The sequence below is a fragment of the Stegastes partitus genome, unplaced genomic scaffold (assembly GCF_000690725.1).
Source record: "Stegastes partitus isolate 25-593 unplaced genomic scaffold, Stegastes_partitus-1.0.2 Scaffold1541, whole genome shotgun sequence".
Lineage (NCBI taxonomy): Eukaryota > Metazoa > Chordata > Actinopteri > Pomacentridae > Stegastes > Stegastes partitus.
In genome coordinates this window covers 49,648-73,762 of record NW_007579272.1, presented here as the reverse complement: position 1 = coordinate 73,762, position 24,115 = coordinate 49,648, and the positions used below count along the sequence as shown (strand labels likewise).

The window sequence follows — 24,115 nt, the reverse complement described above, 5'->3', positions numbered from 1 at the left end:
ATTCTGGGATTATATTGAAGTTCAATATATAAAAAACATGATTTTGGAAGAAAGCGAATTCACACTAAATGTAAACTTACTTAAGCGAATTAAAAATACTTGAAACTAGAGTACAATTGAGAAAATGCTGTGATATGGTAAACAAGATACAATATATAATAATTTATAATAAATACATAGATGTACTGTGACCATATTAGCTGCTACAAAGATGTTGCCAAATGAAATTTTGTTGTATTTTTGTACAATGACAATAAAGCTTCTTTTTCTTCTTCTACAACGGAAGTGAGTACAATATCATTTAAATGCCAAATGATTCTAAATCGTATCACTTCTAACTAATTGCTTTATTTCTAAGTTGAACAGTAGAGTGTGTCCTTTCATTTGCAATCAAAAATAAATATTGAAAACTCTCCCCAAAATTAGAAGAATGCAACAAAAGTGAGTAAACCTGTGGTTTCCAATCAGCCTAACTACAAAAACATGGTTCTAAAACAACATGAGACCAGCAGAACTTTGTCAGTTTTGGACCTATAGACTGTGTCTATGTGAGACTTTACAAATATGGAAGATAAGGAAGATTGGTGACCAACTAAAAAATCAATAAAACACAGTGTCAGCAGTAATCAGGAGGTATAGAAGGAGACATAGTGCCACTAATCAGAGCTGCAGTGGTCGTCACTCCTAAAATGACTCCACGGACAGTGAACTATGTGCACAGTGTAGCTCTAAAAACAGATGGCAGCTGATTTGGACTTGGCAAAATAGAGTTACTGTGATGCTTAGACAGTGAGAATAACATTGTATAACGCTAACTTTAGACAACCTCCAAGAAGAATACTGTTGCTTGCTGTTCTTGACAAATAAAAATAGCCTAAATACTGGGAGCACACTCTTTCTTTAAGATAAGTTAGTGTAGCTCCGATGGAGTCCAGCATGTTTGGTATAAACTTGATCAGGACGACCACAGTGAATGCATAGTCCTGATGGTGAAGGTGGGATGATACTGAGCTGCATGAGTGCAAAAGGTGTTGGAGAGATGATATTCATAGATTTCTACGTTGATTCAGCAGAAGCTTAGCAGAAGAGGAATATTTCAGCGTAATAACCTTCCAAAGCACAAAATCACACAAGAGTTTCTAAAGAAGAATAAAGGGATAACTATGGCCGAGTATGTCGCCTTACTTGACTCAAATAGAACACTTTTGAGCAGCTGGGGGAAGAAGTCTGTGAAAAATGACACAACATCTCTGCAGAAGTTTGTTGTCCTTCGTGCGAAGGAACACGAGGTATTAAAAAATTATATTATATTCTCAGTAATGAAAGGAGACTTGTGTTGCATTGAGTTCTGACTGTGGGGCCTGTATTTTTATTATAATAGATCTAAACTGTAAGTTTTTAATTTTACATGAGCGCAAACACCCAACTGTTCAACCTAGAAGTGAGGCAATTACTGTAAGGTGATCCGATTTTGAATCACTTAACATTTAAGCGATATCGTACTCTCACTTCTGCTGTAACAACTGTCCGTGTCTCTTTCTTCGAATGTCTTTAATTCAAATTGTGCTGAAAAGCATGAAAACAGCTGATCGCGGGGCTGCTGTCACTCAGCTCAGCCGTCGTAAATGAAAATGAAAGCGTGTCAGGATGCATTACACTCTGACTAACAGGGTATCTGCACCTGCATCTGCACACAAACAGATGTGACACCAGCTCTGAGGGAAACGACAGAGGCTTCACCGCAATTTTTTTTCACCACCGCCACAAGAAGGAAAACACCAGAAAACAAAGAATGAGGAGACAGTAAAATGTTAGAGGTTAGTCGTAAGAACAATCCACACTCACCGACTTCTGTTTCTGTTTAGCCGGGCCACCTACAGTTTCATTCCACACAAAAGCCAGAAGAGACAAACAAAAAAAGAAGCACAAAACATGAGAGCACATTTAGTTATCGACGACAGGTTAGGATGAGGGGAGGAAACTGGGAGAGGAGCTGATTAAAAAGCAGAGTTTACGCTCCGCTGTGGTTTCATTTTAAAACAGACTGATATTCAGCAGCAGCCATTTCACATCGGGTTAGTTCAACGCCTCTGAACAAGCACAAACATATCTCAGCGTAACCATCGTGACCGGAGCCTGAGGGGCCGAACGGTGTTAGACTCGGCAGTAGTTAGTGAGGAAACGAGGAAGAGGAGCAGGAAGGATCACACCTGAGCAACACGCTGGAGAAGTTTGGGGTGTAAAATGCAGGACGGAGGTAAGCAAAGGTTGTCCTGGGGCCCTAATGTTACCTTCTTAAAGAAGGGCAGTCGGTGGGCGTTGGCCTGGGGGGATGTTACGCTGCCCGACATGCCCTTGGAGGAGCGAGGGTCACCCTGCGACTCAGGGGGCTCCTCGGCATCCAGGTCGAGGGGGTCAACGTCAAAGGCCACCGTGGACATGTCCACGTGAGCTGGTGGTGGGGAGGGAAGGCGGTGCAGAGACAGAAGACAGAGGAGGAAGAAGAAGAAGAAGGAGGAGGAGAAAGCAAGATGAGGTGAAGTGAAAAAGAAAATAGCAAAAAGGGGGAAGAATAAATAGAAGGAAGATGGTGAGATGCATCCAGAAAGAGGCAAGAGATGGCACAGACTGAGAAAAAACAAAAAGCGTGATTTAAACTGGAAATAACATTGACGAAAGTTTGAAGAAGAACACGTCAGATTATCATGAAGAAAGGCACAGATGTGGAGCAGAAAGTGAATTCAGTGTGACGAGAAAGCAACAAAACTCCAAGTGTAGATGGGAAAGAAGTGGGTAGAGGAGGGTAGAGGTGGGAAAGAGGCTTGTTGGTGGATGTAGGGGTTTTAGCTCCAGGAAGGGTGGACGGGGCTGGTGGGTTTGGGATTTAACAGGTTTAGGAACTCATTCACTTTCTGGTGGGAAGGTAGATGTCTGGTGTTTAGTTAGTCCCAAAACCTGTGCACAGAAACCAGATGTGTGCACGCGATACGAGTGCAGAAAACAGTATCTACGAGTCCTTTAGAGGGCGCATGTTAGCTCCATGTGCAGACATGCTATCCTGCACGTCAAGGGCGGTGATAAGCGCTCGCTCGACCCTCAAAACCGCTCAACACTCATTTGTGAAGCTGACTTCTGAGACTTTGGAGGCGGGAAATTGGCTGATAACTCCTTTCATTGGTCACTTTGAACACCACAGTTTCTGACCCATAGAAGTGGAATAAGTACTCAAATGTTATATCTAAGTAGAAATAACAAATAGGGATGACTTTTTTTCAAAAAACTAATCAGCATAAATTTACTGAGCACACACCTAAATCCGATCCTTTGTTTACGTCACACAGCTATCATAGGGCGAGCAGGATGCTACAGATGGTAACTAAGACGATTTTTCTTAATGAATACTCAAATAACACCATCTTTGTTGTAAAATGGTGCACTTGCTTCCATTTTTGAAGGCCAAAAAATTAAAATCCATCCCCCTTCCACTATTTGGATCTGCTAGAAACAAGTAGTCCTCGCCACATTTCACGATGATGGGAGTTCAATTTCTGAACCCCACGAAAAATTCACAGGTTTGAAAATATATAAAGCCAAAATATTTTAGAGAACTTAATTAAGGAACAACTTGGATGCACTGCAGAGCCACTCAGTTGTCAAGCATATACATTGGATGGATTTGAATGACTTTAATGTTCTTGAAGTGTGTTTTTTCTGAGTTTTGCCATTAGATTGGGCAGATGGTGTATATTAAATGACTCAAATCAAATGGGGGTGGGGGGACTTGGTCAGGGACACCCTAAGTGACAATACCACAGTGTAAAAATATTCCTGCATTCTAATTTTTATAGCAAAATATACTAAAAGGGCTGCAGGGTGGTTCAGTGGTTAGCACTGTTGCCTCGCAGCAAGAAGGTCGCCGGGTCGCGTCCCGGTGGGGTCACCGGAATCTTTCTGCGTGGAGTTTGCATGTTCTCCCTGTGCAGCGTGGGTTCTCTCCGGGTTCTCCGGCTTCCTCCCACACAGTCCAAAAACATGTTGAGGTTAACTGGTGATTCTAAATTGTTCGTAGGTGTGAATGTGAATGTGCTTGGTTGTCTGTCTCTAAGTGTAGCCCTGTGATAGACTGGTGGCCTGTCCAGGGTGTCCCCTGCCTTCACCCTGAGTCAGCTGGGATAGACTCCAGCCCCCCATGACCCTTGTGAGGATTAAGCGGTGTACAGATAATGGATGGATGGATATACTAAAAGGAACCACGAGTAAAACTATTCTAAGTATATTATGCAGACTGGTCCATTTGGAAATCAATCGAGTTTCATCCTAATCTAATCATAAGGCATCTCTGCAGGCCATTCCAACTGTAGCACATTATGATTTATTTATTTTATATCATTAATCTAAATTTGTGAAGTCACTAAAGCTATCAAACATATGTAATGGAGTAAAAAGCATCATATGTACCTCTGAATTGTAGTGGAGTAACAGTACAAATGACGTCAAATGGTGCTGACGTACAACACGTGGGTAAGTGTACTGTCTTACTCGACCTCACTGCCGTCTGGCCTATTTCTATAAATCACTGAGCGTGTTTCAGTCCTTGAATGACGTGGATGGCGACTCCTTTATGATGTTAGTCAGTCCTGACATTTATTACATGTTGTTTAGTCACTTTTTGTGGTTAAGAAGTGCTGAAAAAAAACAACATTTTAGCCTGATAACATTCCAATTTACCTTTGCTGTAACCTTCCTTACTCTTTCCTGCGGCACTAAATAGACAGTTGCAAAAAAAAAATAGTCGCTTTTGAAATTTAATCAGTGAGCCGCTGCAATAACCAAAGTCTCAGAAGTCAACAAGATGTGTGCGGGAATAAATCTTCCCTCTTGAGTACGGAAGCTGTTTTCTTCACTGGGATCATGTGCACGTGGCTGTTTTTAATGTGCACGGGTGTTGAAATGAATAAAACACCATATAAATGCCACTATGGACAAACAGCTGGTTAGCTTAGCTTCACATAAAGAGTGGAAATACAAGGCGACAAAGCTCAGGGACTTAAATTTGTGTGCAAAAACTAACCAGCTGCTGTTGGTAGCTTGATATGAAACAGACAGATGTGTGATCTCTCATCAAACTCTCTCTTTAGAGCCGGAGTAAATATAATAAAACGTCAAACTTTCACCTTTCTGTCAGATCAGCTACTGAGGATCTCTGTCATACATGTGTGAACCTCGGCTCAGTCGCTCTATCTGATGGTTAAAAAAAATCCTATTTAGTTTCCCCATTTTCATTTCCTTCTCACCTGCCGTCTGTCTGCTTATCCAGCAGTCGTCCCACTGATGCACAATCCAGACATGCTTAACAAGTTTAATGAGTGCGGTCCGTTCTCGGCTCTATTTCCGTCCCGTCCTGTGTGCTAATGACAGACCTCTGCAGACCTCGCTCACTTCACACGGCAACCCACTGATTCATCATCGCGCCTGACTAACCAGCCAATTAAAAGCCTTCGTCTAAATATCAGCTCGCTTTCTCTGGATTGCACAAGCGCCCACGCAGACGCGCACGCCGCGTCTCACCGCTCGATAGGGAAACCCTGTGACCTCACCTGTGCCAGGTGGGGTGGGCCTGCGGGTTCCCGTGGCAACGTCCAGGCTAGAACTTCCTCCAGATTTACTGCAACGAGAAAAGCAGACACAAATGATTGCTTTCTGAATAAAAGATGATGCTGCATACTTAAAACTATTATCTATTCATCTACATTTTTTATTCCCCTACACTAAAAACACTAGTTTAATACGATTGTATTTATATTTCCTGCAACAAATGCACAATTGTTAGGCTTGTTTCTGCAAGAGGACACTGATTACCATAATTTACAGTAAACAAGGTGATGTGTGATGTTCTGTTGATAGAAAGTGAAGAGAAAAATTGTGAAAAAAGCATGAATTAGCTGCAGACTAAATGCTGAACCTAATAATAACAGTTAACCCTCTGAACCCCCAAACCTGGCACGTTAACTCTGAATAATCACCAAAATTATACCATTCATCAGAACCAGAAACTTAGAGAGAAATGCAAGATTTTAAAATTCCCGACGGTCCTTGAACATGTCATATATGACGACTGTGTCACATTAAAAAAACTGCTTGCTCGAACCAGATTCTGTCAAAAAACTAAAAACAAATCTGCAAATTTTGGCACAACTGAGAAGCCATGAGGGCCTCAGCTGACAAAGAGTCGTGACAAATACTCAGGAACTATCATAACACGGAGCAGATAGGAGATGAGTATAAAAACAAAATAAAAATAGCAGTAAAATATCTGTAGTACTCAGAGTCACTATTTTTATTTCCAGTATTGGTAACATCTGTAGGCCCTTGGAAAAAATTTGAACATGTCAGTTTCAAGATTTTTAGTTTTTGTAAAATAATCTAAGGAATTCAACTTTGTTTTTTCTTCTATGGCATTCTAACTTTGTTATACTGCATAAAAGACACGTCTGAGTCCTCTCTCCTTCTGGTCATGGTTGCGCTGTTTCCACAGAGGTGCAGGAGTTTATATTGCAGTGAAAAATGAGCCAACAGTGAGTGAAAATGTGACAGGAGTATATAAAATGGACAGAGACCGCTTCGAATTCAGAGAGTTAAAGAGATTTTTCATGTATTTAATGCCATAAACAAACAACTGTTAGACTTCTCTCTGCAGGAGGACGCCTATTATCATAATTTACAGTAAACAAGGTGACATGTGGCCTTGTGTTGACAAAGAAGTGAGAAAAAGGAGGAAAAAAAAGAAGAAGCGAGAATCAGCTGCTAACTAAGCACAGAACTTTATATAAGTAGTTGGGAAAATAAGTTTCTAAAAAAACACCTCACATAGAGCGACTGTATTGTGAACTACATTAACCCTCTGGAACCAAAACAGTTTCTGGATGGTTTTTTATTGCTCGTGTCAGATTTTCACTCACTGTGGGATCATTTGTCTCTGCAACATAAAGTCCTGCATCTCTATGGAAACAGAACAACCATAGATAGAAGCAGAGAGAACTCAGAAATGTCTTATGTTATAAAAAGAAAAATGAAAGCTGAAATTTCATTTCACAAAACTGTACAGTGCCCACAGTTGTACCAATACAAAAAAAGTGGTTCTTCATACTATAGACATTTTTCTACTGATAATAATTAGTCTCTATACTTGTCTTCTCTCTGCTCTGTGTAAACACAGCCTGCGGTTCAGCTGAAAACTCCATAATTTTTGTTTTGTGACTGTTGGTAGCAGCAGAGTCACTTATTGTGTCTCAGTTGTGCTGATGAGTGCAGAATTTTTATTTTTATTTTTTTAGCGCATCAGGTTAACCTCATAAGACCCCAGCTCTTGTTTGATGCGCATTTTTAAAAAATTAATTTAAATAAAAAATATAAAGAAAATAAAAAGATATTTAAATTAAAAAATACATAAAAATAAAAAATAAATAAATACAAATAAAATAATAATAATAATAACAATAAAATTAAAATTAAGAGGTTAATGCAAACAGGCCCCAAAGTCAATATTTTATAATGCGACATGTAGAAAAAAGTCATTTTAATGGAATATCATAATTTTCAGCTGACATTTTGATATTTTTCTTTATCATGGAATGGCAGTTGAGTAGTTCAAGGATCATTAGAAAGTTTAAAATCTGCTGACTATTCCTGTTTTTACACTTTCTCTCTCTGATTGATGTTTTATTTTTTAGTTGTTTTTAAAGATAAAGATAAAGATTTCAAACCCACTGGAGGATTTTGGGGTTTGGGAAAAGTTAGAATCCCCAAATATTGCAGCAAGTCAGCGTTTTTTTTCAAAATACTATTTGGAATATTTCAAATAAACACACACATTTCTGGATTGTACGTGTAAATACAAAGACTACACACGGAGCCTTATGTTTATATACCGTAGCTGCACAGAGGAATGTAGTGACTCACCGCAGTGCTTTTGTCTATTTTGAGTTGTTTTACATCGCCTGGTGTTTGAGGAATGACTCATGTTTGACCTGTTTTAAAAAGTGCGGCTGCTGTTTGTGCTACTCGCGCTGCAGATACATCATCATTACCTGGAGCTCAGTCGGTTCTGTCTCATCCTCTGCTCCTGCAGCAGACGGGTGTTCTCCAGTTTGACGGGGCTGGGAATGAAGCCCACCTCGCAGCCCTCCTTCACCAGACGCCCGATCCACCAGTCGTTGTTGTACTTCTGCATGCAGAACAAAACATCCGGGCGTCAGTAAGCAAAGACACGGCAGCGCCTCCTGCACCATTTACCGCCGCCATCGCTATCGCTGCCTTCGAAAAGAATTCATGAGCTCGTCATTACCATGCGTGTACGTCAAGTGTTTGGCGTTCAAGTGGTAACATAAGTCATTAAAAATGCTGCACGGCAACTGCAACATGGACCGCCGGCATGTAGAAGCCATGTGATGGTAATGTAATGTAGGAAACACAAGAACATAATGAGAATAGGAGGCCATTAGGGACAGCTACGTTTTCCTCAAACAGAAAGCAACAAAGATAAAAACTGCATTTGACTAATATTACAATATATTAACCTTTAAAAATGAAAAATAAACTTTCATGAAAATGTGAGTTAACATGTCATAATTTTTTATTTTTAAAACCCCCTCACGAGATTGAGAATATCACAAATTGGGGGCCATTAGTGACTCAGCTGTGAGCAAGAGTCATGTGACAAAAATTTGGACTTTTTCAGCTAAACTGGGACCAGCATGCAAACAAATTTAAAATGTTAGTAGTAAAACATCAGTAGTACGTAGAGTTACCAGTTTTATCAGTGTTGGTAATGTTTACAAGTGCTTGGAAAGATGTTAAACTTGATTCCAGGTTATAATTTTTTTTATTTTTTGCCAAAAAAAAGATTTCTGTCATTCTTCCTGAGATCTCTCTACTTGTAGTGATGGTTGTGTTTTTTCCGTACATGTGCAGGGCTTTAAATCAGAGTAAAAAATGAGCCCACAGTGAGTAAAAAATGTGACAGGAGCAAAAAATAAATAAAATGCCAAGAAACTGCTTTGAGCTTCAGAGATTTAAAGAAATTAAATCACTACTTTTATTTATTTACTTTTTATCCTTTTCCACAATTTGGATCACCTAATTCTCACTGCACTGCAGCTTTTGTTGCTTCAGACTCCCACTCATGGCCTGGCAAGGCTTTAGGCAGAAGGATGCAGTGCAGCAAGTTGCAGCAAAGCGCGATCCCTCACTGGCTTCCCACCCACCATCACTGCCAGTTGTTTGACGGAGCCAAGCCTGGAGCTATTGGCATCCTCTTCCCTGAGCGACTCTGAGTGAAATTAATGTACTGAAATCCACGCTGTACTTTTGTAAGGACAAGAGGTTAATAGAGAATCTGTGGAGTTCAAACCTCTTTAATGTGCAAGAAGTCTTTGGCTTCGAAGGAGATGGCCATGCCCTGCACAGGAACATCATCGCTGGGGCCCGGGTTGTAGCCGACGTTCGTGCGCACAGCAAATGCCACCGGTTTGGTCTGGAAAAAACAGACGCTATGATGCACAGAATGGCCCATCGAACCAGTTCAGAGCCCTCCGAGCAGAATTAACAGTGTCAAAACATTCAAACGCTGACGTGAAGATTATGCAACAATGATGACCGCTCTGCGGATGTTGACCTCTGACCTTTGCTTTCTCGAGTGTGGCGAGAGCCTGTCTGTCGGCCTCCTTCCTCAGAGCCTCGGGATCCTCCTCCAGGGACACGTCTGAGTCCGACGGCCGGCTGGTGTAGGAGTCTGCAGAGCCCTGAAATTAGATTATATAAAGGAGAAGAGGACGGGGTTATCAAGAGTGGACTTGTAAGAAGAAATGTAAAAAACGGGAAAATGGCTTCAGTTGAGGCACCAAAAACTGAAAATAATAATGAAAAATATCTTAACTCACCAGTAGTTTTCCATAATTACAACGCAGTTTCCAGCCTTAATGTGTTATAACAGTGAAATTACCTATTAATATGGTTGCATAATGCTATAAAACAAATATTAAGGCTTTATACTGCAGAGTAGTAACCAGTAATTTGGTCTTAAATTGTAAGAATCTTGATCACATCAAGTCTGATTGGAGTTTTTATATGTACTTTATATAAAAATCTTGTCTATTGGACAGATTTTTAATGTTAAAAATGTATGTTCGCTTATGAAAGGAATAAAATCACCTTGGAGAAAATGTTTAAAAGTCCTGTACATCTTGTATATTTAACATATCTCCATGTTTTAATGTTATTTTACATTAGAAAATATTTTAGAAATGTAAAAAATACTGAAAATATTGGTAATCATATATACTTTAGTAAAATATCTTTCATTAAATTGTTAGAATGCTGTTGTAAAACTATTATTTTGGCTTTAAATTGCAAGAATCTAGATCACACTGAGTGTAGTAGAAGTTTTCAAATGTAACTTTGCATTAATTTGACATGTTAAAAAAGTATGTCCACCTAAGAAATGAACAGATTTACCGTTACAAGTAATAATTATAACAATTAACAGTTCATTTAAGATCATATCAAGTATATTATGTCAGATTTGATGGATTAAGCTTCGAAAAATGTTTAAAAATCCTGTAGATTTGCTGTATCTTTACTTTTTAATGATATTTTACATTGGGTAATATCTGTAATTAAATCATTTTTATGTACAAAATCTTGTAAAAAAATGTTGAAATGCTGTTATAAAACTAGTAAGTCAGTTTCAGTAAATATTTGTGCATATCTATATGTAAAAAAACTGAAAAATAACATGAAAAACTAACTATAACAAAAACCGGAGAATACCTAAAGAATAATAAATACATTATTCCATGTGTGAGACTCCTCTGTCTGAACTCAGCACGCATTTGTTCATCTTTCATGTTTCACCTCAGATTCAGGTTTGCATCTTTCCTCCCATCCTGAGTGCGAAGCAGAAAGGTTGCGGCCGGCCTTCGCTGTATTTTTGAAATCATAATGTCAAGACGGCCTCGAGAAGCGAAACCCACGTAAACATTAACTGACTCCGTGTAATTTGAGGTGGAAAGGATGCATAACAAACGGGCCGACATTTCCACTGCCGCCGAGGTGTTAAATCTTTTTATATATATATATTTTTTTTTTTTTGCCACAATTGATTCAGTGTGTGGGTGTGTCAAGTAGAGACAGAAAAGTGCCCGAGGACTGTTTATAATATCAGCGAGGATATAAATTTCTCATGAAGTGGCTAAAGTTTCCAACACATCCAGCCCTCATGAACTGTAACTTGACTCTTCCCATGCTGACCCTCATCCAGACACCCATACCACAATAAAAACCCGAGCCAGCAGCAGTGAGGGAGGCAGCCTCAAGTGTTTGAGTGTTCAATTTATATAACAATCCCACTTGTTCTCTTGTTGCTGGTTTCTTTTTTTTTTTTGGAGCTGACAGGCTGCCTGGCGCTTTGTAGGAGGTACTGACAAGAATGCGGACAGCTGAATGTGCCAGGCAGAAGAAGTGAGTCACTAGGTGTGGGCTTTTAAAATAGAGGTGAGAATGCACAAAGATGACATCGACCATATGTAATGATGATGAAAAACTCCCTGCACATGTGTAGTCAGACAACACACTCGGTAACGGCGAGTACAACAAACATCTCTGCGCTGCGGCCGCGTGCTCTTTTTTTTTGGAATTTAATTCAGCTCTGGTGCCAATATGGTTTCTGGTTGTCTACTGAATACATTTAGAAAACCTCACCTGGAGGAAATATCACACTTTTTTTTTCTAAATACACCAACATGCATCACCGTTAACCGGCCGAACCCCGACACCTGCCAGCAAGTTGTTTATCTAGAAAACCGTCAATATTACACCATTTGTCAGAGTCGCAAACTGTAAAAACTGAAAAAAAACATCATGTTTTCAGCTTTTCGATGCTCCTAGAACAACTCATCGGACAGTGTCGTTCCATCGCAAAACATCTGGATCATGCTAAGTGTCATGTGTAATCGCCTGTTGATGTTACAAAAACTATGTCCATTTAGAGAATTAATGGATTTACCTTGCAAAAAAATTAAACCAATGCTTGTGATTACTAATACAATAATTAGCTGTTAATTTAAGGTCATTACATGTAAAAAAAATCCTTACAGATGAATGGACTGACCTTGGATAAAATGTCTTAAAATGTTGTTTATCTGCTATATTTAATGTAACCTCATTTTTAAAGCAATGTTACAGAAAGCTTCTTTAATTCTTTATGCAAAAATATGAAAGTTTATTAAAGTTTTTCTTTCAAGTAGAGCTCAGCACCCTGATTTCATCTCTTGTTGTGTTGTAGCCTTTTATTCTTATTATTCTCTTGTCATTTAATGTGTATGTTATTGAATTTATGCAGCACTTTAGTTGATTTTAAATGAGCTTTATAAATACATTTATAAAAGTAAACACCTATTTTTCGAGAAAGTATTTAACTTTCAAACTTCAAAACACACTGGGATGGGAAATGCTATTATTTTTTGCCACTTAGGTCCTCTGTGTAACCTTCACAAACCCCTTGTGGTTAATGTTGTTTACTGCAGTTGTGTACATCTTCACACTCTATTTGCATCGAGTCCTTTAAAATAGAAATCAGTCCACATGCTGTTCTGGGGACGGTTTCTAGTTTGTGTTGCATTCACATGTAAGAAAAAGCAGGTCCAACCTTTAAATCGTTTCACATTCTTACAGCTGGAATGTTTAAGTTAGTATTTGTTATTTTATTGATTAACTCCAAGCAGCTCCTGGGCGTTAGCTGGTCCCCTGACACTTACACGTACTCGCCGTGAGCTCACTTTTCACTGCAATATAAAGTTCTGCACCTCTATGGAAATAGCACAGCCGGAGCCTGAAGCTGAATTACTTCTTACATTCTTCGTACACCCCCCATACGATCTCCTATCTGCTGTGTTCAAGCACAGCCTGCAGTTCATCCCAGTTGTGCTGAGCAGCACAGAGTTTTTTGTTCTTTACAGAATCTTGTCAGAACCAACAGTTTATTTTTGGCGATTTGTTTCTGAGACGTGTCAAATACAGTCGGGACTCGATAATCCGACACCAAATGTAAAAACTTCTTTAATGTCGGATAGCAAGGCTGTCGGATTGACAAGAGGGAGGTTGAGATACAAGGAGGGCTTGATGCTTGAAGGCTCATTTGTTGTTAATTATTGTTTATAGTTGTTATAATAACTAGTAGGGCTGGTCCCAATAGCACTTACTGGGCTCCGGATATTGGGGCCCAATTAATGATGAATATTCGGCACGGTCGCAGGGACACTTCCACCCCGGGGGAGCGCTCCGACCAGGTGGAAGTAGCCGGAACACACAGGCAGTACTTGGCTGCTGATGCCAGTTTAGTTAGTGGTCGCAGTTCTGTTTCCACCATCGGTGGCAGCGGGGGAGTGGCGGATACACTCCGCCGCCACCATCCATGTTTACTTCCCTAAACACTGAGCGCGCTCGCTGTGTGTGACGTCGTCGTGTCCTCTTCTGCGCATGCGGGACACTTTTGGGTCGTATGAAGTTCACACAGCAGATCACATACAAGTCGTATTTAATTGGAAATGTGGACGAACTCACAAAACAATTAGAATTGAGCATTAAGTCCTGCAGTGTGAACGTAGCCAATCTGTCAGATTGTTCAGTCAGATAATACGCCGTTATCCTTATTTGTGACATAAAATGTCATGTTGGAGTCAGAATCCAAGGCTGTCGGTATGTTAAGGCTGTTTTTATGGGTTACATTCGTTTTTCCTAAAAACCTGTTGGATAGCAAAGTTTTCTGATTGTTAAGGGTCAGATTATCGAGTCAGACTGTATATAATTTTTAAGAAATGTCATGATTGTAAGCTTAGACTTGCTTAAGTTTTCCAGTGGAACATCATCAGTAATCAACAGTCTTGAGTGAGTACTTCAAGGATTGTTGAAAAGTTGAATATCAAATGATCATTGTGGTTTTTACAGCTTGTAGATCAGATGAATGACGTCTTTTTTAGTTGTTTTTAAAGATAACGCGTCTTTCAAACTCGCCATGTGAGGTTTAGAGGGTGAAAAGTTGGCCTGGTGGTCTGACAGCTAAAGAGAAACTCCACTGATCTGACACAGCAAAGTGTTTACAGATCTTGAATGCTGCTGCCACATACATGAAGAAGCTGTGTGAAGCCTTTTGTGGCTCCAGAGGGAGCTGCAGGAAATCTGATAAGTTACCTAAAGGTAATGTCATTTAAGGCAAAGTCAGATGAGGCTGAGGGAGTCTGAAAATAAAAGTCGAACCAGACCTCTGCAGCCCACTTCTTATCTCTGCAAGGCTTCATTATTATCAACTAGCAGAGCAGCACATCCAGTTATCTGTTCAGAGTTTATGTGGTGAACTTTAGTTACGACTAATGCAGAAGCCAGATGTTAACAAGCGAGAAAAATGCACAGAATAGAAAGAAGTAATGTAATCATATAAAGTGTCCATCATGAATCCAGCCATCTGTAATAGTGCAACGCTAAACTGGTGGAGCACTCCTTCAAGTACTCGGATTTCTTTACTCTTGCTTTTAGCTGCCATTTTTTTATTGTTTGAGATGTTTTGTACCCGACTGCTTGTCATTTTGAAGATAAAAATACGTCTCTGATTTCATGGTGCCTATTTTGTCAGGTCTTAAACCCGAAAATTTCATAATCAGAAGAAAAACAAAACAAAACAAAACAAAAAAACATGAAAATTACAAAAACAAAATCTTATACTTGACATGATTTCAAATTAACAGTTCATTATTATAGGAATGGTTACAGGCATTGGCTAAATAACTGTTGTTTTGCTTTTTTCAAAGGTAAATCTAATAATTTTATTCTTTTTTAACATTAAAGATCTGTCATATGTAGACTTACAGAAAGCTACATGTACAAACCTATGATGATTGGTATGATTTTTGCAATTTGAAGCGGCATTTGTAGTTTTACAACAGCATTTTAACATTTTTTTTACTAGATTTCGTACATAAAAATGACGCAATTCTGTATTTCTTAATAGGTGGACTTAAATATTAAGCTTTTTTTTTTGCTTTAAGTCATACGTGATAACTCATATTGTACTTGATTTGATCAACAGTACATTCTTGTAATTTGAAACTGAATTACTAGCTTTATTATCATGTTACATAAATATATATATTATATTAGACATTTTTACATAAAATTATATATATATAAAACTAACCGTGATACTTTACAGTAGTATTAAGCCTGATTATTGGCATTATAATATCATTCAACTATTTGTTTTTAGGTAATTTAATTGTATTTACTCATGTAAATATTATTTAATAAAAAATGAAAATACTTTTTGTAAAATTAAGGAAAGAAGCTGGATTTTAATGATGGAAAAATACAGTTTAAAAAAAATAAAAATATGGTTTTTCGGTAATTTAGAGTAGGTTTTGGTCCCCAGCTGCTTTTTCTTTTACATGTTTTGTTGTTGTTGTTGTTGTTTTACAGTGTACGTCCCTGTTTGTGTCTTGGAGATCATATATCTTGTCACTCTGTCCAGGTTTTCTGTCCCTATTTCAACTGTCCCAATGGAACAAATGCCAAAATAATGCTCATTTCAAAACAAAAGCTTACCACAAAAGACCCAGAAACTTTGTTGAGAAATAAACACGTGTCAGCGACAATAAGCACCCTGGAGGTGTAAATATAGGCAGAGAGAAAACCTGCTTATGTGTGAAACATCTTTGTGCTGCGTCTGTGTTTCCCTTTATGTGTGATTAATAACCCTCTCGTTACATTCCACGTGTCTGAAATCAAAAGACAAACACCAGTGTTGGTTCTGGCTCTGCCACCTGTCGCACCGACGCAACTGCAAATGTAGACACTCCCCGTTGCCAAGGCGACACCACATCCTCCCCTCCCCACGCGACGTCCTCGGGGCGTTCACGCATCGTCCCTGCTTCCGGTTTCATTTACCGACGCACTCAAAGCGAGGGATGATCCTGTGAGTGGCGTGCAGCATCTACCGAGGACAATGAGAGCCGCCCCCGCTCTGAATCATCTTCTGAAGCGAACAGGTGCATCCCGCCTCAAACGAGGTGAACAAACCCTGATGGGGAACCCGCAGGAGGTTTTTAGAGAAAAAAAATAAATAAAAAATGCTTGAATGACGTCTGGGATTCACTATAACAGGTCTGTGATGCAGCACAATGTAAAGATAGAAGGACACTCATGGACCGGATTCACGTCACCACCAGAGAAAAGCTTCAAGGGGAACAATGAGACACAAAAGCCAACGTCTCAGGCTGACGACAGGAGAGATGGAACAGGAGCTACACTGTAAAAAATAAACAGTTCATGGTAGAACTTTTCTCTGTTTTGTTAAATTACAGATTCATATACACATGAACTATTAAAAAAAAACAAAAAAACAAAAAAACAGGTCAAAGCTCTAAAAATATCTACATCATAAATCCTGTATTTTTAAAATCGTAATTTATTCATTTACATTTGACTTTAAAATGACACTATTTCTACTGTATTTAAACGTGCAAGAAACATGTTTTTGCAGATGCTTGCTGTCATTTGAAAGAAATATTTTGTCTTTTAAAGTGCAAAAAATGGTTATTTTACAGATTTTATCCATATTTTACAAATATTGACATTTTCTTTTTTGACATTTGAGTATAAACTTCAAAATCTTCAACAAAAAAAATCAGAATTTTGACATTATTTGGTGATATTTGAAAAGCAGAATCACGTATATGAAGGATTTAAAAAAGGTAAATAATTTTTATCTGATTTTAAACAAAGATATTATCAAGTAAAATCCCCCCAAAAACTACTAATTTACAAATCAACATCCAACACATGAAAAATCTGTATTTTTGCAAACATTACTTTGTTGTTTAACAATATTTGACAGTAAAATTATTTTTCACTGTATTTTATTTTAGTTTTATATAAATTTTTCATTATTTTAAAGAAAAAAATTATATCAATTTTTATTAGATTTTCCTTGTTTTGTCAAATTGCAGATATCTAATGAAGTCTGAGAAAAAAATAAATTCTGTAAAAGAAAATAAAATGATTACTTTCCTGTATTTACATTAGCAAAATTGTTAAATATTATATATCTTATTTGAACAGATAATTGCAGTTATTTAAAAATAAAAATAAGTCTTTTGAGGATTTAAAAAAAATTATAAATAGTTTTAAAATTGTTATTTCACAGGTTTTCTTCTGTTTAAATAAAACTGCAGATACATCCAATAAATTCAGAGACAGAAAGTACAAATGTACACACTGACTGTTAAAGAGAACTCATGTGAACTCTGTAGTTTTACAAATAGTGATTTGTTCTTACATATTGTGTGACCATAAAACTATTGTCTCACTGGATTTAAATCTGCTTTAAAAAAGTAATTATTTAACAGATATTTGACTTTATTTTCACTATTTTCAATGTTCTAGTATTCCACCATATTTAATGTACTTTCTCTTCCAGATGTTCACAGTTTCCCTGCATCATTTAGTTTTACAGTGAACTCAGTCACCTCTCTTCCTTCCCTGAAACCCGTCATGAATTCACCGACAGACAAATGAATGACCAAACTTCCTCCACCTTCCCTCCTCCTCCCGCCGCTGCTGCCGCTCGTTCTTCCTCTCCTCTCATGTCAAAGGGTTGCGCCTCTAATTTAGCTGCTTGCTTCACTTCACATACAGCTCCTGTTCAAAATAGCTACAGGCCACCTGACCGCAGAGCCGCCCTCCTATTGGCCGAATGCAGTGTCATAGTAACCATCTCTGCAACCTTATGACAGGCTGAGAGCTGCATGAGCGAGGAGACAGGAGGAAGATATACAGGAATCGATAGCAAATAAAACGCCCTGAGGGGGGGGAAATAAGCAGCATAAAAGCTTTTCAACAGGTGATCGACGAGGTGTTTGTTGTCTGAGTTACGGCTGGGAGACATTCGGGCCTTTTGTAAAGTGAAACACCAGTGTTTTTACTAACAAGACGCCCAAACCGAAACTTTCCTGCGTCTAATTGGTACAAACTACGCTGCACTTTCGCACCACAGACGGAGCGGAGAGAAGAAGAAGGTGCAGGAGGTGAGCGTCTGCAATTATCCTCCAAATGAACCGACTGTTTCTGCTCCAGTCTCTGCACAGTGGCTGCCACCGTGATGAATTTACACCTCCTTACCACTGATATTGAATAAATGGAGCGGAGGGGGGGGAGAAAGAGAGCAACAGAACGGAGGTGGTGGGGGGGTAATGGAATAAGGAGCGAGGGCGGGATGGCAAAAGACAAGTGCTTTGAATAATGAGGGTTGAAAAGAGTCGCCCTGCAGCAGGGAAATGACTTAACGTTGTTTCTTCAGAGGCGGTGACGCAATCAAGGAATAAAACTGGGGACAAAAGGGCGAATCTGAGTGTAGGAAGCAGATTCGTTCTGCAGAAAACACTGATTTGGCATCAGTTTCATAGTTATGTTAACATCTTTAGAAAACACAGCAAAGCAGCACCACAGAGTCCTCCTCGTGTTACACTGTAAAATATACACAATTGCTCCTTAAATCGTAATTAGCTGTACTTTTCTGAACCGTTCACTGTTTTTATTTTATAGATTTTTCCGTTTTATTAAATTACTGATACAAAAATCACAAATAACTGCACATGTACATGTTAACGGTAAAATAAAATAGACCCAAACTGTAAATATTCAGGGAAATTTGGATTTTTTCAAATAGTAATTTGTTCTTTTTTAATTTTTTACCATAAAATTACTTGTTTTTTTTTTTTTATTATTAAAAAAACTGTATATAAATAAGTAAAAAAAGCGTATTATTTTACAATTATTTGCTGGTATTTGACAGAAAAAAGTATGTATATTAAGGTTTTAAAAAATCTTAACTATTCTTTGGTCATTAAAAAAAATAAAATAAATTTAAACAACAGAAAAAAGTAATAATTTACATCTGAATTGCAAAAAACAAAACAAAAAATAGGCCCAAACTGTGAATATCCACATTAGAAATCTGCATTTTTACAAATGGAAAATATATTTTTAAATCGTTGCCTGACTGTAAATTTACTCTATTTTTTTTCGTACTGTATTTAAATCGGCACAATCATCATCATTTTATAAATACTTGATATTGTTTGAAAGCAAACTTGTGTATATGTAGCATTGAAAAAATGGGAATTCATTTTTTGAAGCTGTTCTTTACAGAATTTTCCTGTTTTGTTAAATTCTACATAATATCTAGTAAAAGCGCATTAAAAATATGAATTGACATTTAATGAACACGCTGAATCAGAATTTTTTTTTCCAAATACTAATCTGTTCTTTTATGATATGTGACTGTAAAATTACACAGGTTGACTCTATTTTACTGCCATTTTCAGTGTTTCTACAGTTCTTGAATGCCACAGCTGCAAATCAGAGGGCAGAGGTCAAAGACTTTAATCTGTTGTTGCCACCAACAACAGCAGCATGGCAGCAGGTGTTTCCAGACTTCAGAAAGCGTGACTAAGAAGTGATTACCATCAGAGAGCCAACAGTCACTGAGAACCCCTGCCCTGATAATTAAACAGATAAAAAATATCTTATCAGCCCAGATGATGTGAGAATCACAAACTGAAGGCAAAGTGAGAACATTAAATATCCTTTTTCTATTTGCTTTATCTCAGAGTCTCCTCGGGGCACCAGCCATCATCGCTTTAAACAAGAGAACAAGAAGAACACAGCGTCTCAGACAGCGGAGAGCCGACCGGAATACAGCCGAGCCTCCGCTGAGTATTCATATCACACGTAGAGGGAGATTAACTCAGGTGAAGCTGGAACGAAAGGTGAAGAAACACAACGTGCGTCTGTCGGGACAGACATGTGCAAACCGGGGATTCACAGGCAGACGACAGATTTCCCGTCTGAAGCTGGAGGCCGGTGGCTGTAAATGGCCATATTCCTCTCCTCTGTCACCGCGGCGTCATGGCAACCAGCATGGAGATGACCAGAAAGATGAGTCATGGGAGCGAACACACCGGAAAGTCCCGTTTTCACAGGCAAGCAAACGAGGGAATCCAATATCATGAGCAGCTTTCTTTATTAAATCCTCCCAATGAGTTTACTGTACGTGTGGTTTAAATCACATTATATTTACATGAGATGTTGCACTATTTGAACATACGGTAACCTCTCAGCATCTAATTAAGGCCAATACATACATTTTGGTGACAAAATTTTGTTTTTTTCCTTTTCATGTCGTCATTTTTAGGTCAACTTAAGCACATTTAAAAACATATGAAACAAAAATTGATTATTCTCCATTTAAATATTAATTGCAAGACCCTACAGTATTATTCATTATATACATTTACCTGAGTAGTTTACCTGAATAATTTAAATATGAAGGTCAATAATATCTTTTATTCATTATATAAATTTACCTGACTACTTTACCTGCAACATCACAGTTAATACCCCACAATATCATACATTATATACAATTAACAGACTAATTTAATTGTCAATCTTAAGACATTACAATTATGTTTAAAACATGCATTGACCTGGTTGGTATATCTAACTAGATCTTACAATATTATTAATTATATAAATGCACCTCATTCAACTGAGTAGCTTACCTGACTAATTTTAATGTTAACATTAAGACTCTACAATATTATCTAAATATCGCGATATTTTTTTATTATCGTGTACCATATAGTTTTACTTGAATAGTGACTCAATCAAAAATATTGTTAACAACCTATAATATTAAATGTTATATAATTTACCGAACTATTTTACTTCAGTTATTTATCTTGTATAATTTCAATATTCACATGAAGAGACTAATATTTATTATGTACATTAACACAACTATTTTACACGACTAGTTTACCCATCAATGTAATTATTAAGACACTGCAGTATTATTTATCATACACATTTACTGGACTAGTTTACACGAGAGGTTTGCCCGACTATCTATTTAAAACACAGCTGACTACTTTAAATATTAATGTTAAAGCCTGACAGTGTTATATGTTCACACACGCAGATTAACACGGTTTCTATGAAAAGTAAAAAATTATTACATAAAACCTTCAAATTCACATATAAAATTTGAAAAATGAACCTAAAAGTAATGAAACTGACTGCAGTAAACTGTGTTGTGTTTCATATCAGATGCACCACTTTGTGTTTGAATGCAATGTTGTTTAAAATACAAATGTTTTCAACTCATTTCTGGTTATTCAACCCTTGATTATTTAAGCCTTTAAAGCAAACTAAAATGGCAGCAGCTGATTGATTCTAACTTCTCAGATGTGGAGTTTCATATCACAGTTTCAGTATCTTTTTAGATTTTTCATGATTTTCTGGTATTTCAAAGCTCAAGAAATGTGTCAGTTAATTGAAAGACTACAAACAGATGAACAGATAGTGAGGATAACTGTTAGCACTGCAAAAAAAGACACCAACAGAAGCTCGACCAACATCTAAAATCTTCAAACAGATTAGATCCGTATTCTGGACTCCCAGCGTCTCGGAGCCAACAATCCAGCCCGGGCCCGACCTGGGCAGAGGAGGGGGGACGGCGGTGACAGAAGCCCCCTGAAATGGCCACAGCTCTGGGCAGGCGGTGCACATAGCAGCAGAGGCGAGGCGGCAGGACTGGAGGTCTAATTAAAAACCCAGCGCCTTTCCAGCAGCTGCGGCCCGGCCCAAAATGGAATCATCAAGAGGGGGAGCGAGCCAGGAGGTGCGACGCTATCAGGGACAAGTCCTACTTTTCCCGTCGTATGTCTCAAAGCTTCCAAAAAAACTCCACGCTTTGCACAACAAGCAAGAAAAAGTGCACACAGAGTGGATTTGTCCGGATTCTTACCATGACGGGCCTTTGAATCCTCTCGGTCCTCTCCATACCTCGTTTGCCACCACACCACGGCAAACCAGGGGGCCGCAATCCACAGACACCGTGATGTGTATGTGTGTGAGTGTGTGGCTGCTAGCTCAACAAGTGCATGAGTGTATATGTGTGTGTGTGTATGTGTGTGTGTGTGTGTGATGCCAGAAGAGAGTGCGTGGAACCAGCAGAGCAGCTCTCTTAACCTCCAACCCCTCCTCACGCCCTCCCCCTCCACCCACCACCCACCACCTCCACAACCCGGAGGAACGTGAACCCTGCGCAGAGGAAGGGAGCCGGAGCCGGCCACGGGGGGTCGGGTTGCAGGACTTGTGCTACATTTGCAAACTGGGGAAATATATTTAGCCACCGGCCGGGGCTGAAACAGGGACGCGAACGCAGCGAGACCCAGAAGGAGGCTCGGTATGCAGCCGTCAGCCATTCAGTGCCCCAGCTGACGTGAGAGGCGAGCGGGGCAGTGCCCAGGGAAACCCCCCTCCCCTTGATCTCTCTCTCTTCTCTTTGCTTCTGTCCTGATCTCATTCTTCCCAGCCCCTCTTTGTCTATCTCCTGGAAAAAGGGGGTATCAGACGAGGGATTAATATGGATATGAGAGGAGGGGGGGAGTCAGCGGTCCAGTGTGGAAGCAGAGAATCGAGGACATGAATCGCATCGATCTGGGCTTTGAAGCAACTGGCGCTTGATGACTTGAGCCTTTGAAGTATCTGTTGAACAGTTACAGCTCCAAATCCCCCAACGCACCAACTACACTGTGGTAAATGACTGTAACAACACAGCCAAGCTCTGACTGGAGGGTTCCGTTTGTCCAAAATACAGATAAATACTGTCAAATCTGATGGCTGATTTTTGGGTTTTTTTGAGCCAAAAACAAAAAATTTGTCACCAAACAACACAAACACGAGAAAAATGAGACACAAAATGACAGAGAGGAGACGAAACTGCAATAAAAAGAGGTAGACAAGACGAAATAACACAATCAAGACACAAGGTGGTGAATATTTGACAAGATGAAACAAGTTGTAAAAGAAAAATGAGACACAAAATGACACAAACAAGACAAAAATTTGACACAAAACAACAAAAAGGGACTCAAACAAAAGGTCAGAAATGAGACACGGATAAAAACAAGACGCAAAACGACAAAAAAGAGACGCAAACAACAAAAATATGAGATAAAACGGCAAAAAAAGGAGGGAAAACTAACAGAAAGACACAAAGAACAACACAAACGAGACACAAAGGGACACAAAGGGACACAAACAAAACATCATGAATGAGACACATGAACAATGAAATATAAAACGACAAAAAAGACACAACATGAAGCAAACAAGATGCAAAAAAACAAGACATCAAACAACACAAATAAGACCAAACCTGACAAAAATGAGACACAACTAAAAGAACAAAACCAGGACATGAAACACAGAGGAGACGAAACTGTTAAAGACACACAAACAAACATTATCAAAGGAAAAATGAGACATAAACGACACAAAATGATGCAAACGAGACACAAAATGACAAAAAAAAGTTGACAAAACAACAAAAAAGAAAAATGAGACATGAAATCACGCAAATGAGGCACAAAACATCAAAAGCGAGACAAATAGAGAACAAAACAAGAGAAACGAGACACAAAACGGCACAAATGAGACACAAAACAACAAAGAGAGACACAAACGAAAGGTCAGAAATGAGGCACAGATAAAAAATTAGACGCAAAATTGCAAAAAAAGACACGCAAACAACAAAAATGTGAGACAAAACTAACACAAAGACACAAACAGAACAACACAAAGCGACACAAATGAGACAAACTAGACGAGATAAACGATAGAAAGTGACACAAACAAACAAAACATCATAAATGAGACACAAAAAAAAGTGACACAAATCACACAAATGAGATACAAAGTGATGCAAACGAGACATAAAATGACACAAATGAGACACAAAACGAAAGAAAAAGTACAAAAAACAAAACAAACCAAAAGAAAAACGAGACATAAAATCTCACAAATGAGGCACAACGTGATGTTAATGAGACACAAAAGAAAAACGAGTCATTAACGACACAAATGAGCCACAAAATGATTAAAAAAAAATATTGACAAAATGACACAAAACTACAGTTACAGTTAGTTGGGGCTGGTTCCAGAG

General features: G+C 38.5%; 1 protein-coding gene across 2 annotated transcripts in view; it reads right to left on the bottom strand.

The window, feature by feature from the left end:
- The window catches only part of cacnb1 (calcium channel, voltage-dependent, beta 1 subunit), a 31,557-nt gene extending 9,485 nt beyond the window's left edge, over nucleotides 1-22,072 (bottom strand). For both annotated transcript variants that reach the window (XM_008300435.1, XM_008300436.1), the window contains exons 1-6: nucleotides 21,914-22,072; nucleotides 9,681-9,800; nucleotides 9,410-9,532; nucleotides 8,088-8,224; nucleotides 5,598-5,665; nucleotides 2,292-2,452 (exon numbers count right to left, since the gene is read on the bottom strand). In XM_008300435.1, coding sequence (XP_008298657.1) covers nucleotides 2,292-2,452; nucleotides 5,598-5,665; nucleotides 8,088-8,224; nucleotides 9,410-9,532; nucleotides 9,681-9,800; nucleotides 21,914-21,949 — 645 coding nt within the window. In that variant the 5' untranslated portion in view covers nucleotides 21,950-22,072. The remainder of the gene's footprint in view (nucleotides 1-2,291; nucleotides 2,453-5,597; nucleotides 5,666-8,087; nucleotides 8,225-9,409; nucleotides 9,533-9,680; nucleotides 9,801-21,913) is intronic.
- Nucleotides 22,073-24,115: the final 2,043 nt, after the last annotated feature.